Source organism: Zootoca vivipara, chromosome 1 (assembly GCF_965207765.1).
Source record: "Zootoca vivipara chromosome 1, rZooViv2.hap1.1, whole genome shotgun sequence".
Taxonomy (NCBI): domain Eukaryota; kingdom Metazoa; phylum Chordata; class Lepidosauria; order Squamata; family Lacertidae; genus Zootoca; species Zootoca vivipara.
The window spans coordinates 100,082,511-100,097,644 of record NC_142582.1 but is presented as its reverse complement, the minus strand read 5'-3'; the positions used below and the strand labels follow the sequence as shown (position 1 = coordinate 100,097,644).

The 15,134-nt window shown below is 42.4% G+C and overlaps 1 protein-coding gene across 1 annotated transcript in view; it reads right to left on the bottom strand.

The window, feature by feature from the left end:
* G2E3 (G2/M-phase specific E3 ubiquitin protein ligase) overlaps positions 1 to 11,499 on the bottom strand; it is a 29,120-nt gene extending 17,621 nt beyond the window's left edge. Inside the window, exons 1-4 of the mRNA XM_035110196.3 lie at positions 11,325 to 11,499; positions 2,132 to 2,187; positions 856 to 953; positions 562 to 663 (exon numbers count right to left, since the gene is read on the bottom strand). Coding sequence (XP_034966087.1) covers positions 562 to 663; positions 856 to 953; positions 2,132 to 2,187; positions 11,325 to 11,398 — 330 coding nt within the window. The 5' untranslated portion in view covers positions 11,399 to 11,499. The remainder of the gene's footprint in view (positions 1 to 561; positions 664 to 855; positions 954 to 2,131; positions 2,188 to 11,324) is intronic.
* Positions 11,500 to 15,134: the final 3,635 nt, after the last annotated feature.

Sequence of the window (15,134 nt, the reverse complement as noted above, 5' to 3'; positions counted from 1 at the left end):
TACTCCCAATTCCCACTTCAGTACTTCTAATTGTAGTAGAAATTTCCAACATGCTTTTGGCATTTCCAGAACCTTTAGTTTAAGATATTTGATTAATTTTGCTTAACACCAATCACAGGTGTTTTATACAGTTAATTCTACAGGTTATCTGAGAAGTGATTTGGCTTTCTTATCTTCCAAAAAAAAGCAGCATTGTTTACTACAACTTTTTTTAAAAAAAACACCCTGGGTTTTATCCACTGCTATCCTAACCATAGCTGTCAAGTTTTCCCTTTTTTAAAGGGAAATTCCCTTATGCTGAATAGGCTTCCTCGTGAGAAAAGGGAAAACCTGACAGCTATGATCCTAACCGTTAACTAGAAATGACTGCTTAATGCTATACAGATTTCTTTAACCAAAACAGTTGCATCAATATCTGCCTATAATGCCAGAGCAAGACTATAGCCTTAGTGAAACTCAACTATATCATATTTTAGCATATTGTACTGGTATACATGATGCTATGTCCTTCTGGTCAGACAACTCTTTGGAACAGACTCAACATTCAAGATATATTCTTACCAGTCTTGCAGCTCGATTAATTTCTTTTTGGATGTCCTCAGGTAAAAACCCATAAAAACCTTCTTCGTCTTCACCTCTCTGCCAAATCCCACTTGACATTAACTACAATAAAGGAATGGATTGCTGGTAAGTTATAAAAATGATAACTTTCCACTTGAGAAAAAACATTACTGCAGACACCCACGTACACATGCTCTGCTCCAGCTGATCATAATACTACCCAAGGAGGTGTTGGTTTTCACTGTAGCAAAGTACGGTACTTAGAACTTTGCAGGTTAAAAAGAAAATACTTACCACACAGTAATAATGAACAGTGAGATTGTAATCCTCGTAAGTCCTCCTTTCCCCATACTTTTCAGGACGGTCATCAGCCCGTTGACAAAATTCACAGGCTAAAATATTAAGAAGCAATTTTATATAACGTGTTAGTTCTCTGAAATGCCACTTTTTCTTTAGATGTTTAACAGATGTTTCAAGTTGTAAGATATGCCCTTCCAACACAAAGCAACAATACCTGGACACAATGGGTTGCATCCAGATCCCTTCTATTCAAAACAGGGACTGAGATCTAGCGGATGCTCCTGCTAGAGGAAAGTGGGGGGGGGGGCATTGTGTGTGCCCCTCCTTTGCACAACTGGGAAGCACTGAATGAGGGCAGCATGACCCTGAAGGTCCCTGTGCTGAACTACTGTATGTTTTGGCACAGAGGTCACCATATTTCTGGAACAGTGGCAATTCACAACCACAGACACATACACTCCCTCTTGAAAAATACGGAAACATTGCATCCAGTTGTTGAGTTCAATAGGAAGAATCAGCGCTAAAACAAAATTGCTAGAACACTGAAGATTGTCCAACATAGGGGTTTTAGTGACTGATCCAGTATGGATAACAAAGCCAAGTACATGACACATAGATGATGAAGCATTCTATGTCTGAAGATTTGGGGAAGGAATTGCAGGGGAAGGACAAATCTAATCGCAAGGTTAGGTATCAGTTTAAGTAAATATCTTTCAAATTCCTTATTGCCGTGCTTGTTTGTAGCAGGTCAGTGTGGTACAGAGGTTAGATTAGGACCTGGGAGACCAAGGTTCAAATTCCATCAGCTAGAAAGCTTACTGGTTGACCTCAGGCCAGTTGCCCTCTCTCAGCCTAATCCACTTCACAGTACCTTTTGGAGGATAAAATGGGGAGGAGAACAATATATGGCACCTTTAGCTCCTTGGTACAGCTAGGCTTGTTACCGTAAGTATGGGGCAGAGTGACAATGTCCAATAATAGTTAATTATCCAGTCCCTGAAACAATGGTTACATGAATTTGAAGTGGCAAATTGCACTAGCATTAAAAACAGAGTTCTTTTTTGTACAAATCCATGATTGGCATTTGCGTACATTAATTCAGGCTTCCTCAACCTTGGCCCTCCAGATGTTTTTGGCCTACAACTCCCATGATCCCTAGCTAGCAGGACCAGTGGTCAGGGATGATGGGAATTGTAGTCTCAAAACATCTGGAGGACTGAGGTTGAGGAAGCCTGCATTAATTGTTGAAGCAAACATACACGGTACTTACTCAGTTTCTGAAGGCAGCCAACAATGTTATCACTCATCCTAGCGTTCTCCTTCCAACTGTTAAATATGGAAGGAAAAAAAATAAGTTGCAGCATACCTGATATTAGTCTTTTTAGTCTAGTACCATACCCAGTATTCTCTGTTTCGAATTAAAAAAAGTACAGGAAACAGAATTACTGGTTTAACTACTCAGTATACTTTTCTGCTGTCATGACAAATCTGGTTTCAGGTTTTGTATTAATCAGTAGTTCATTGAAATTCACCATTATTTTTGAAAGTAGCTACAACAACATTTTTAGAATAAACTTAACATTTAGAAAAGCAAATACATTATCTTTTCGGTGGTACAAAATTATCTGGAAGAAAATAAGCTCCTAGCGTCCTTGCAGTTAGCTATTTTGTCTCTGTGAGTCAGCTGAGAGTCCTGGCTTCAGCATTCATCCAGAAAAATAAGATGATAAGGAACAAGTGAAGAAAAAGAAAAAAAGAGGGAAGGAGGGGTAGGGGAGGGGATGAGAGGGGAGTTGAGTTTTTGTGTCAACTGAAGAGGCAAGCAGTGAGATGAGATAACAGGTCACAAAGGTTAGTACTTTGGAGCAATTAGGTCATAAAGGCTGTTGCTCTGGGGCAGTATAGCTGTTATTCAACACTCCAGAAAGGTACCTCATGAGCCAGTAAGCTTATAGAAAAGGGCATTTTGCCATTATAAATGCCTCTTGCTCCCTTGGAATGACACTTCTAGTAGATTGATACCCAATAAAAATATCAGTGGTAAGTTGATTTTGAGGATGAGATGGTTGGGCAGTGTTCTCAAAGCTACAAACATGAGTCTGACCAAACTGTGGGAGGCAGTGGAAGACAGGAGTGCCTGGTGTGCTACGGTCCATGAGGTCACGAAGAGTCGGACACAACTAAACGGCAAAGTTGAATTTCTAAGCCTGTAAAATAAGACACTTTGCAACACAGCAAACCCCAAGATGCAAGTATCTTTCATGCCTAGTGTAAAGTTAATACTTTGCTTAAAATCTTCTTCCCAAACACAGTATGTCAGATTAGGTTAGCCTCCAACGTCCCACTTCTCCAGCAAGCAGAGATATCATAACAGTTTAGTTGGGCTAGCTGGAAAGGAGACTAATGAATTTGCGCCAGTATCTATTGCTGCATTACACTGACCATGTGTAAAGATCTGAATTAAAAGCTAATGTTATTTGTTTTAGGAATACAGTATGCACCAATAAACAGTTCTGAAACAGATACTACATAGAAATCCTAGTTATAAAAACCATGCAGGATCACCCATCTGGGAGAAAACAGGTCTGCAAAAATAAGGCTTTTGCCTGCTGCTCAAAAGATAGCTTGCAGGGATTTTATTCCACCAACAGAGCTCCAACACAGAGATAACTCTCCCCTCAACCCCAATTCAGATGATGGCTTCCAAGAGGGACATTGGTTTGAAATGGGAAAAAAGCTTCTGCCTTGGCAACAGTATTTAGCTGACTATATAAAACAACCAAATCACAAATCTTTTTTGTTTTTGTTGATAATTGTTTTTAGATTACCCCTCCTGAAAAAATACTATTTTCCCCATAATGTCCCAAGGCATTCAAGATCCACAAGCTCTAAGTATTTCAACAGTGATATCAACTGTATAGTTAGGGTTTCCTGTGCAAATAATGGATCACAGCATTTAATTGTATCTAGAAAAAGCATCTACAGATAGCATAGACAGAAGCAGATGGGAAAAGTTACAGCCTTAACTATCTTCGATCATTCCCCTTGCAGAAAAAGAAACTGGGAATATTTTATTATCCTAAACACTTGTCTATCCAGAAATAAGCAAAATACTCCTGAGTAAGCATGTTCAGGATCACAGCAGGATTCTAAATTCAGCAGATGGATAAAGAAAGGTATGTATGTGCATAGGGTCTTAATGATCTTTAGCAAACTTATTTCCTCTGCAGGCTTTTTTGTGGGGTGGAACTTGGGTTATCCGGATCATGCTAAGTAATCAAAACACCAATTTAAAAAACTTTATTTTTCTATTTCCAGACAGGTACAACATGGGTTACAAAGATACATTTCATAAGTCAAGGCTGATACTTTTTTTATCAAAAATGAATAAACATAATAAGGCAGGTTTTAATTCAAACTTGAGCTGGTGTCATGACTTCAGATAAAACAATGGCAGAGAAAAGGATCCAGCTGGGGGGCTGTATCCTGCCTGAGCTTCCCCACCTCTGGCAAGCCACTTTGACAGGTGGGTGGGGCTGTCCACCTGTCAATCACCTGATGTCACCATGATTTCTGAGAACCTACCTGCCCCTTTTGCTGCACTTCTTCAAATCTATGTAGCACTTGAAGTCATTGCCAAACACCATTTTCTTCACACCTTGCTTTCAAACAGGGACAAGCTACATTTTGGAGTTCCCAGTTCTCACTGGGGTTTGAAGTCACACCAAACAGCTGATTGGCGCTGACTCCAAATTCCAATTTTGTCAGGGATGCACTCCACCTGGGAGCTCTGATTGAGAATTCCTGAATGGAACCAACCCTAGCAGGTCTTGGAAGCCCTGCTTACCAAGAAACAAGCAAGAGTACATTTTACAGCTCCCAATTGTTCCTTTGCAGCCATGTTTTTACCTGCCCCACACCTGATGTCATATAAACGACTTTGAAGATTTTCCCGAATCAAGTGGTACATAAATTTTATGAAATAAAAAATAAATAGAAAAATGACGTGGGGCATGACTTGGAGAAAATGGCTTTGTGGGTAAAATTAGGACCCCTGCTGGGCCAAAGGTTCCCCTGCAATAGAACACCTGCAGCTAACAGTCACTTTTGAGAACTATGGAAAAAATGTTGTACTAAAAAAAAAAAAACTTATTTTGGAGCAACCTCTGATTTCAAAGTCAAATCTACACTGCCATAGTCAAGTCACTTTAAAATAAAACTAGCTGGCCCAGCCACGCATTGCTGTGGTTCTTTCCTGTGATTCCCCCCACTCTGTCCCGACCCATGAGCTATCGAGCCCCCTTTTCCCCCCACCCCCGGTTCATCCCTGTGACTGTCCCTACCCTGTCCCGACCCATGAGCTATCGAGCCCCCTTTTCCCCCCACCCTCCGGCACATCCCTGTGACTGTCCCCACCCTGTCCTGACTCAGGAGCTATCAAGCCCCTTCCTCCCCCACCCCCCATCTGAGCCTTCTGTTGTCTCCGGGGAATGTTGGCCCCTCCCCCTTGTTTCTCCATACCTTGGCCCCCACCCTTGGAGAAGGAACAGTCAGCTTCTGGGTTCTGTTTCCCAGCATGCACTTTTGTCTAACCCCTCTGTTGTCCCCGTGGATTGTTGTTCCCTACCCCCTATATTTCCATACCTGGGCCCCCACCCTTGGAGAAGGAACTGTCAGCTTCTGGGTTCTATTTTCCAGCATGCACTTTTGTCTGAGCCCTCTTTTGTCCCCGGGGAGTGTTGTCCCCTCCCCCCTGTATCTCCATACTTTGGCCCCTGTGCACGCATTGTGAACATTTTTATGTACTGTATTGAGATTAAATGTTTTTGAAATAAGAACATGAGAAGCAGAAATTATTATTGCTTAATTTTATTTTTGGGGATGTCATTTATTTTGGTGGGTATTGTATGATTTGGGCATTGTTGTGTTTTGTGGTTTTTTGTTTTTTTGTTGTTTGGATTTTTAAAATTTGGAGTAGGTGTTTTTAATGTAGGATGTGGTTTTGGTGTTTTTTTTATTATGATGTTGGTGATGTTTTATTTCTCTAGTTGGGGTTGTCATTTATTTTGGTGTGTAGTGTATGATTTTGGTATGGGTGGTTGTTTTTTGGTGTAATTTTTTGGAAAGCAGGATGGGATGTATTTTGTTTTTTTAATGTGTTGTTTGTAACTTTTTTATTTTTATGGTTTTTATTGTGGGTATAATTGAGGAGTATTTGGTGTTGAGGAAGGTGGGGAGAGGTCCATTTGGGCGAAGCCCAAAGCCAGGGGGAGAGGTCCGTTTGAGCAAAGAAAAGGATCGGGGGTGATGATGCGTCCCGGGACCCAGAGAACTACTTTAAAAATCCCGACCAGGGGTGGGATCAAACAGCGCAGCCCCACAGCCTCGTAGCAACAGATGGCGTGTTCCGAAGCGCCCCAGCTATTTGGTTCCATAAAAAAACCCAGGAAGTGGCATGCGGAAGGTAGGGGATTGTAAATCCGGGGGGGGGGGGTGTTGATCACTGCAAATATCCGAGGACCGAGGACTTAAACTGGGGAGAGAAAGTGCATGGTTGTTGTTTTGTTTAAAGACACAGAGGCTTGCAATCAGTCATAGTATGAAGCCTAGGTTAAAAGGGGCATGACTGCCCTTACTTAAAATGGCCGTCAGAGCCTCACATATGACACGCCTGCTAAATTAAAAAGCAAAAACCCCTCGCCATGCCCCCAAGTGTGTGTTAGGGGAAATGATGAACACTGCCTAATGCTGCCAGGCGTTTATTAAACAGAAAGCACGTTCCGAATTCGCCCCCCATCCCCCACCCAGGCAGGCCCCTACCTCCACTTGGCCTAGTCTGGAAAGTGGCCTGGTCTGAGAAGCCAAGGCAAAATACTGTAGAGAGGTCGGGTTTCATCCCTGTGTCTCCCCCCACCCTGTTCTGACCCATTACCTATCGCTGCCCCCTATTTGGCCCTCCATCCCCCCCCCCAGGCAGGCCCCTACCTCCACTTGGCGTAGTCTAGAAAGCAGCCTAGTCTGCTGCGGCTTATTCAATCTGCTGGGCAATGTTGGGCCTTGTTGCTGCAAAAGGCCTGTTTTCAGTTGGTTGCTGTGGAATTTTGTGATGTCATCTGGTGGTGTGGCTTTGGAGGCAGCAGTGTGCGATCTGCCTTTCTATTGGATGCTGCTGGAGTCTTCAGAGCTTCTGCTGGTGATGTCTAATTTGTGCACCACTTTTTGCGTTTAACCGTTATTTTAGGTGTGAAAGGTGTGGTTTTTTGATAATTTTTTATGCCAGATCCCTCCCTGATGGGATGGTACCTTGTGGCCAAATTTGTTCCATTACGGTTCAGCAGTTACGGAGAAAGGCTGTGACCTCTGCGCGCACAATGCCTACATTTTTATATATATAGATGTTCTAAATCAAGGAAAGGAGACAGAATTTCAAATGCATGTTTTCCCTTCTGTTAACAGGCAATAAAGATAAGCTTTGCACTTCAGGAGCTTTCACAGATGCCATTTCATTTCACTGTATGTGTCCTGAATTTAAATATGAAATGGTCTCAAGTTCACATTGTGGTTTGTGACAGCCTAATGCTACCACTTGAACGGAAACCACTGGGCTATTTGTTTAGCAAATCATATTCAGTTTTTAGTGGAAATGCTCTCTAAATCCAAGCAATAATAACCAGCCTGCATGTATTATACACTGCAAATCTGAAATGGCTTAACATTCCTGAACTTAGGAAGTATTTTACAGTCTTTTAGCTCAGTTTACTCAGAACTGTCCACTGAATTCAATAGGACTTGCTTCCTAGTACTTTGGATTTAACAATATATAGAAATATAGAAATACTTTATTGTCACTGTACCACTTGTTTACAGTGAGATTAAACGAGCCCCCCTCCCCCCAATCTCTCAGTCCTTGTTACACTGTGTGCTGTTGTATGACCACCAACCCCGAATGTCAGCTGCAATGTTGCTGTCTTCCATTCAGCAGCCTCACGGCCCATGGGTAGAAACTGTTCTTTAACCTGTTGGTGTGACTCCCAGGTATGTAAAGGAAGAGACTCTCTCCACACAGCCCCCCCCCCGATATACAGCGGGGCTAGCTCCCCTCTCTTCCTCTGAAAGTCCAACACCATCTCCTTTGTCTTGTCAATGTTTAGGTTACAACTTACAAACCTACTTAGACTGGAACCCAAACAGTAACTTAAGAAATCTTACTAGAAAAAGGAAGATATTTCAGCCTAAGGTTCTGGGGTGTTCAGTGGAAACAGGGAAGATGAAACAGAAGCACACGTGTAATATATGGATGCTGAAATATGTCAACTGCCTCATCCCTTTCACTACTTATAGAAAAGAGTGCTCCAACCATAAACAGTTGCTAAGTCACAGTGATCAACTTGACAGTAATAATAATTTTATTATTTATACACCACCCATTTGGCTGGGTTTCCCTAGGCAGCTCACAGCATATATCAAAGCATAATAAAACATCAGAGGTCTTCTAAAAGTTATGTAGTTCTTTATCTCCTTGACATCTGAAAGGCGGGAGGTGTTCCACAGGGAGGGTGCCACTACCAAGAAGGCCCTTTGCCTGGTTCGCTGTTACTTCACTTCTTGCAGTGCGGGAACCAGCAGGACCTCAGTGTCTGGGCTAAACAATGGGGGTAGAGACACTCCTTCTGGTATACTGGGCTGAGGCTGTTTAGGGCTTTAAAGGGCCAGTAGGGAAGAGTCAGTAAAGGGGTGTTATCTGCTTAGGGCAGTGAATGACTGAGAGCATCACAACAGTGGCTGGGAAGAGACAAATGAGAAATGAACTCCTTGTCACCTTCCAGCCTTGCAAAATAATGACACAAAGGGAAACAAATGTTATTCTCTTTTCGTGCTTCCCTGGGTTGAGTTGCTTTTTTTTATTTCTGGCATCGACACCTGTGTGGCACACAGAAATTCAACAGATAAAGCTTTTCCTGACATAAAGGAAGTGATGGGAAATGGTTTGTTTGCACCAGCTGAATTCCTGTATGACATGTTTCCAGACTACAGTGGTACCTTGACTTACGAACGACTCAACAACCGAATTTTTCGACTTATGAATGGGGGTAATGGCCGCATGCTTACAAATGTTTCGACATCCGGAAAAAATCCGCAGCGGTTTTAGATAGGGATTTTTCGACTTATGAATTTTTCCGTTTCCAATCGCGTTTCCAATGGTGTTTTTCGACTTACAAATTTTTCGACTTACGAAGGTGCCTTCGGAACGGCTTAAATTCGTAAGTCGAGGCACCACTGTATGGACCTGCCTGCTCTTTAAGTTCTGCATTCCAGGCTCTATTCCTAGATGTCATTTTCAAAGCTGAGGTGGGTAACTGGGATTTAGGGACTGTTCAGTGATGCTGTCCCAGTTGTGAAATAGCCCCACTTTAGTGTATTACACTGATGCATAGGGAAGGCTGCCAGTGCAGCGCAATTGTAGTTGATGATAGGCATTCTTCTTTCCCATTATCTTCTTTCCCATTATCTGTGATTTCGTTCTTCTGCTTTAAATTGTTTTAATTTACAATTTTACCTTCACAAGCAACAGTATAAAATGATTAAATTAATGAATTTAAATTTTTGACAGGTGATTTTTTTTATTTAGAGCTCTGAATGAAAAAACCTATTGTTGCCTTGTTTCCCCCTCAAACTTACTTTGTTTTAATTGTTGTGTTGAATTTAAGAACGTTTTTAAATATAAAATGCTAGCTGTTAAATGTAGAAAGAGGAGCCCTGTCACAAAAATATATATGTGGAAAATCATATTCCTGGGGATTTCAAGCATATAGAAAACAGTCATCAGTGGGAAGAAAGAGGGCCTGTGCAAAATAAAATCCTCAGTAAACAGCCCTTTAAAGCAAACCAATAGCTTTATCCTACCTTAAAGCTAATAAACTTACTTTAGCATAATCTACTTTGAACCAACTTCACAATACTTTACATGTTTATTTATAAGCACACCTAACTGAATGGGGCTTACTTTCAAGTAAGAGTGCATGACTAGGGAGTTAGTCTTGCACACAACACAGCAAGTCTGATATGCATAGGATAACACTGTAATTCATCAGCCTTAATGGAATTTTCTGTAGCATGGCTGTCCCTCAAAAAAATAATTCTTTTAAGCATGTTACAGATTCTCCTACTGTGTTTCTTTGAGCAGAAGTAACTCTGTCAACCACTAAAAAACTGTTACTAGACAACAGTATGTTGCCATCTGAAAGAAAAGCTGGGAGGGGGATGTATATCTTTCTTCTCTTCCTCTACCCTGCCACGAGGATGGAATAAGGTACAGTATTGCTCTGCAAAGAATAGACTCCAGTTTTGAAGTACACAGAGAACTGAGAGAGCACTGAATTTTGGGCTCTGGGGGCATTAGTGTGTGGTTTCTCTCTCTACAGTAGGATGTGGAATACTTATAAATATACTCCAATATTATAGAACACCAGAAAAACGTCTATTGTCTGGCACTTTAATTACGGTATATACCTTTAGGTAGCAGGCATAGAACATTCCTCTTCAACCAGCCTTTGCTTATTTACATTCAATTAACTGTAGTGGGAGGGGAGATTTTTTTGGTTTGCTTTTGTTCCTATTTTATTGTGCATTTTGTCTTTTTTATATTGTATTTTTACGTTGTACTGCGCTTCATCTGTAGATCTCAGGGCGGTATACAAATGTAATTAACAATAATAATACCAAAGGAAACTGAAGTCAGGTAAGTGCTGCATTCCTACACCTTCTCACTGTGCGTACAATGCCCTGTAAGCAGGAGAACTGCGACATACATCCAGTGGAGCTGTATGCACACTTAGTAGAGATATGCAGAAAGCGAGATCCAGCAATGAGAGAATGAATTATACTCACACTCACCACTCAGACCCTGGGATGCGCCCAACAGCAGCAGCATCACCCTCCTTTACCACAATGATTTGCACCCGGATCCTAGTGCATATTTGGTCAGAAGGAAACCCACGGGGAGAAAAAACACAAGGGCCCTCGGGATGAGGCCAATGGCTCACCTAGTCCAGCATTCTGTTCTCACAGTGGCAAACCAGATGCCTGCGGGAAACCCGCAAGCGGGACCGAGCACAAAAGCTCGTCCCCCTCCTGTGGTCTCCAGCCATTGGCATTCCGAAGTAAATCCTATGGCAGTTTACTCTCGTGTAAGGATGCTGCAAAACTGCAGTTAAATGCCAAAGCAGCTGCTGTGCATGCAGAATGTCCCACGTTCAACCCCCGGCCTCAGGGTTGACAGGCGCTCCCTGCCTGAAATCCCGGAGAGCAGCTGCCAGTCAGTGCAGGCAATACTGAGCTGGACGGGCTGATGCTTCGGCGTCTCCCGGAGCGCCGTGTGAAAGACGAGGAAAACGCCCTCCCCGCGCTCGCCCTTCTCCCAAGCCCCGAGGCCACCATTCCTGCCCCGCGCGCGTCAGGCTCACCTGCGCGATCCGTAAAGCAGGCGGTCGCGCACCCTTCTGCTCGCACGTCCACTCCAAAATAACCGCCGGAGCATTCAAAACTCCAGCATCCGCTTGCGTCACAAAGGCGGCCAAGGATGCGAGGAGGAAGCTCCGCCCCGCCCCGCGTCCTTCCGATTGGTTGGTCGGACGCTCGGCTGCTCTTGCCTTAATAAAGCAGAATTCCCGGATCTCCGAGGGACATCTGTTAATCGGACGCTCGGCTGCTGTTGTCTTGGTGCTCCTCTTCTCTCTCCCTTTCAGTCTCTTAGCCGCTGCAGGAGGGAGGCGGTTGCAGCGCTTTCGGGGCGACGCGGGGTCGTAGCGGCGAAGCCTCTCGCTCGCGGGAAAAGCGGCCGCGGCGGGGGACTGGCTGCAGTTTGAGCCTGGCTTGCTCGCCGGGGACGTGCATTTTCGCCCCAAGTTACCAAAGCACAGCCAGGGAAGGTTGCGGGGGGAGCGGAATCGCAGCCACCGAAACGGGAGGAGCCTCGCTCCGCTATACTGTACTGTACTTGCGTTCCTGCTAGTAAAACCCCATTGCTTTTTCGGCGAGGTTTGCTCCTAAATAGATGGGTGTAGGATCGCAGTCCTAACTGCTTGCGCGGAAGCAAGCCCAGGAGATGTACTCCCTGGGGGAGACGGGAAGGATCGCAAGAGAGGCGCAGGGTGCACACATTTTACAGCTTGTCAGTTTGCGCCCCAAGCTTTGCAGCATAAACAAGAGCAGAAACACACGCACCCCGTCACTGACGAATAAACTCCTGTGTGTTGGCTTCCTATACGGCAAGCTGAATTATGAAGTCTTAACTCAATTAAGGGTAACGCTTCTACTGCGTGAACAGGCTGCTGGGCTAGATCCAGCAGCAGGCTCTTTTCCTGTTATATTAAAGTTGTATAAGTTGTAAATTAAATATTGATTCCCTGAGGTGTGCTGTTCTCATGTGCTGTTTTCTAAAAAATGGAGTGTAATTTGTGAGAACGCTACCGTTTCATTTTAAAATCTCGGAAACTGATTGTGAGAGGTAGGGTGAAAATTCAGTGCACAGTACAGTAATTTAAATTGATAGCGTTATAGAACTGTAGAATTGGAAGGGACTGTGCAATGCAGTCCCTTCCAATGCTATGGTCCATGGGGTCACGAAGAGTCGGACACGACTAAACGACTAAACAACAACAACAAGTGCAATGCAGGAATCTCAACTTAATATTTTTTTATTTGTACCCTACCCATTTGACTGAGTTGCCCCAGTCACTCTGGGCAGCTAAAGCATCCTACATCTCTTTGCTCCAGGGATACTATTTTCCAGAGATTTGTTCCTTTAATGATGAGATGTCTTCATTTGCAAAGCAATTCATTAGCACCCCTACTGAGGCTATAAAAGGGTTTTCTTTTTGTCTTTCTAATGCACTGTAAATACTCTGTCTCTATTTCTCTACCACATACAAACTCCTCATAGTTTACTTTGGGTTTTTTTGCTTTTCTGCCACTACCGTATAGCAGTTGTGACCCCTCACCTTCCTCATCTCTTGCATTTTTTCTTCTGCATTTAAAAGCATTAGGCCCATGCAGCTATTGGTGCGCTTCCAATCTGGCCATGGTTAGCTGATCACTAGTGTTACAGCTGCATTGAGCCTTGTTAGGTTGACTGGAAACAAGATGCATAACTAGACATTCAGGAAATGTGCTACCACATAGATGTTTGATATATTCATAACAGCCTTACACTGTGTTGCCAAGAGTTCCTTCTTGACACAACTGATACTACAAGGTAATCTATTTCGTCTCCAAAATAGCAAGCACAACATTCAGATAAAATGCTACCTGTGCAGCTCTGCCCCAAACCTTTAAATACATGTTTTTACAGAGAACCATAGATTGTTTTCCAGTGAATAAGTGGGCAAGGAAAGCCTTGTAGCCTTAATTACAAAATTAAAAGATAATTCCTGGTACAGTATGTAATATTTTAGACAGGAGATCAATATTAAACTGGCTCACCTAATAATTCTGGGGTAATAAAGTTTCACATTTTCAAACTTCCAACTTACCACTTCTTAGGTGTATCAGTTTGATGTTTGCCATAAAATATAACTTTTTAGAAATACAGCCCTCTTCTATTATATTCTTACATCCTTGTGTGAGTGTTTTGATCCAGAAATAACCTCTGGCTGTGCTGGGTGCCTTTTAAATTCAAACATGCCACCTTCTTAGCAGCAGGAATTTTTTCACAAAACAGCAATTTCAGGTCTCTTGTTACAGGGTTGCTCGGATAATAAGTAGCTACGTGAGCAGCAGTGCCTGGGAATGATATTTCCCCTGCTGTGTGACCATGCGGCTTCACTGGGGAGAGCTCAGATGTTGCCTGTACGTTTGCGTTACTTTGCTCTAATGTGGGTCACAAGTATAATGTGTTTATACGGATGCAAGATCATTCTGCCACATTCCTTGGGCTTTGAAGCACGGCACAGGCTCAATTGCTCTTCATTTCCCTCTTCCTTGTTTCACACTTTTAATGCTTTGTCTTTTCAGATGCATTTGAATGTGAGTTTCAGATTGATCAGAAGCCCAATTAAATGTGAGTCAACTGAACACAGGTAGCATTTGGCTTGGTGCGGCATCCAACTGATACAATTTTTGTTTCTTGCACCTGTGCTTTGAAACTAGTCATTCGGGTTTAGCTGCAAACTAAAAGATATTTGGGCTGAGGGGACAGTCTAACTTTAGGTATGCAAAATAGTGATAATGATTAATATAATTTCCAGTTGTTTCATTAATTTATCCATCAGATGAGTCACAAGATTCCCATTGTTAACTACAGTGTAGAGATAAATGCTAGCAAATGTCACATATCTCCTCAACTTCCAGCCAACCAACTAAAAGACTCAGCTTAAAAATATGGCTGCCAGACTTCCTTGGCATCTGCAGCGCTGCACTCACCTAGGTGATGTTGGCCGTGACTACTAAGATGTGACCAGTAATTGCCAGATTTCATTTTGAGATACAAGCAAACACAGTTTGTCTTACTACAGATCCCTTCAGATATCCTTTCCAGTCCCATTAACCACTTTTCTAAAATCAGTTTTACAGTGTTATAGCACTATAAGACTTTTGTTTTTGAGTTGTATTTCACTATTTTTTAAAAAACATTTTTTATTGAAAAGAAAACTTTAAACAATACAAATTACCAATAACACAACCAATTACACCCCCCTTTCCTCTCCCTCTCCCACCCTTTAAGGACTGCATTCAGCTCCCCTCTCTGTTTTGTTTGTACATATTGTTCTTTGCATGTTATAAAATTGTACATATCATTGCTTTATACTAATAAATTGTGGGTGTTTATTCAAAACCTGCCAAGGAGTCCAAATCCTTTTGTTGTCTTTTTAAATAATTTGTAAAAAGTTCCCATTCTTCTTTGAAGTCGCGATTGTCCTTCTCACGTACGTAGTTTATATGTCAACTTTGCCAACTCCACATAGCTCATCAGTTTTTCTTGCCATTGTTCTTTCGTTGGGATTTCGTCATTCTTCCATCTTTGTGCTAACGAGACTCTTGCCACTGTTGTAGCATACATAAAAAAAGTTCTTTGTTTTCCTTGGCAGGTCTTGTCCTAGAATCCCTAACAAAAATGCATCTGGTTTTTCCACAAATGTCATTTTGAACATCTTTTTCAATTCATTATATGTCATCTCCCCAAATTTCTTGACTTCTCTACATTCCCACCACATATGATATAAAGTACCTTCTTTTTCTTTACATTTCCAACATATGTTCGACCCAGTTTTGTACAT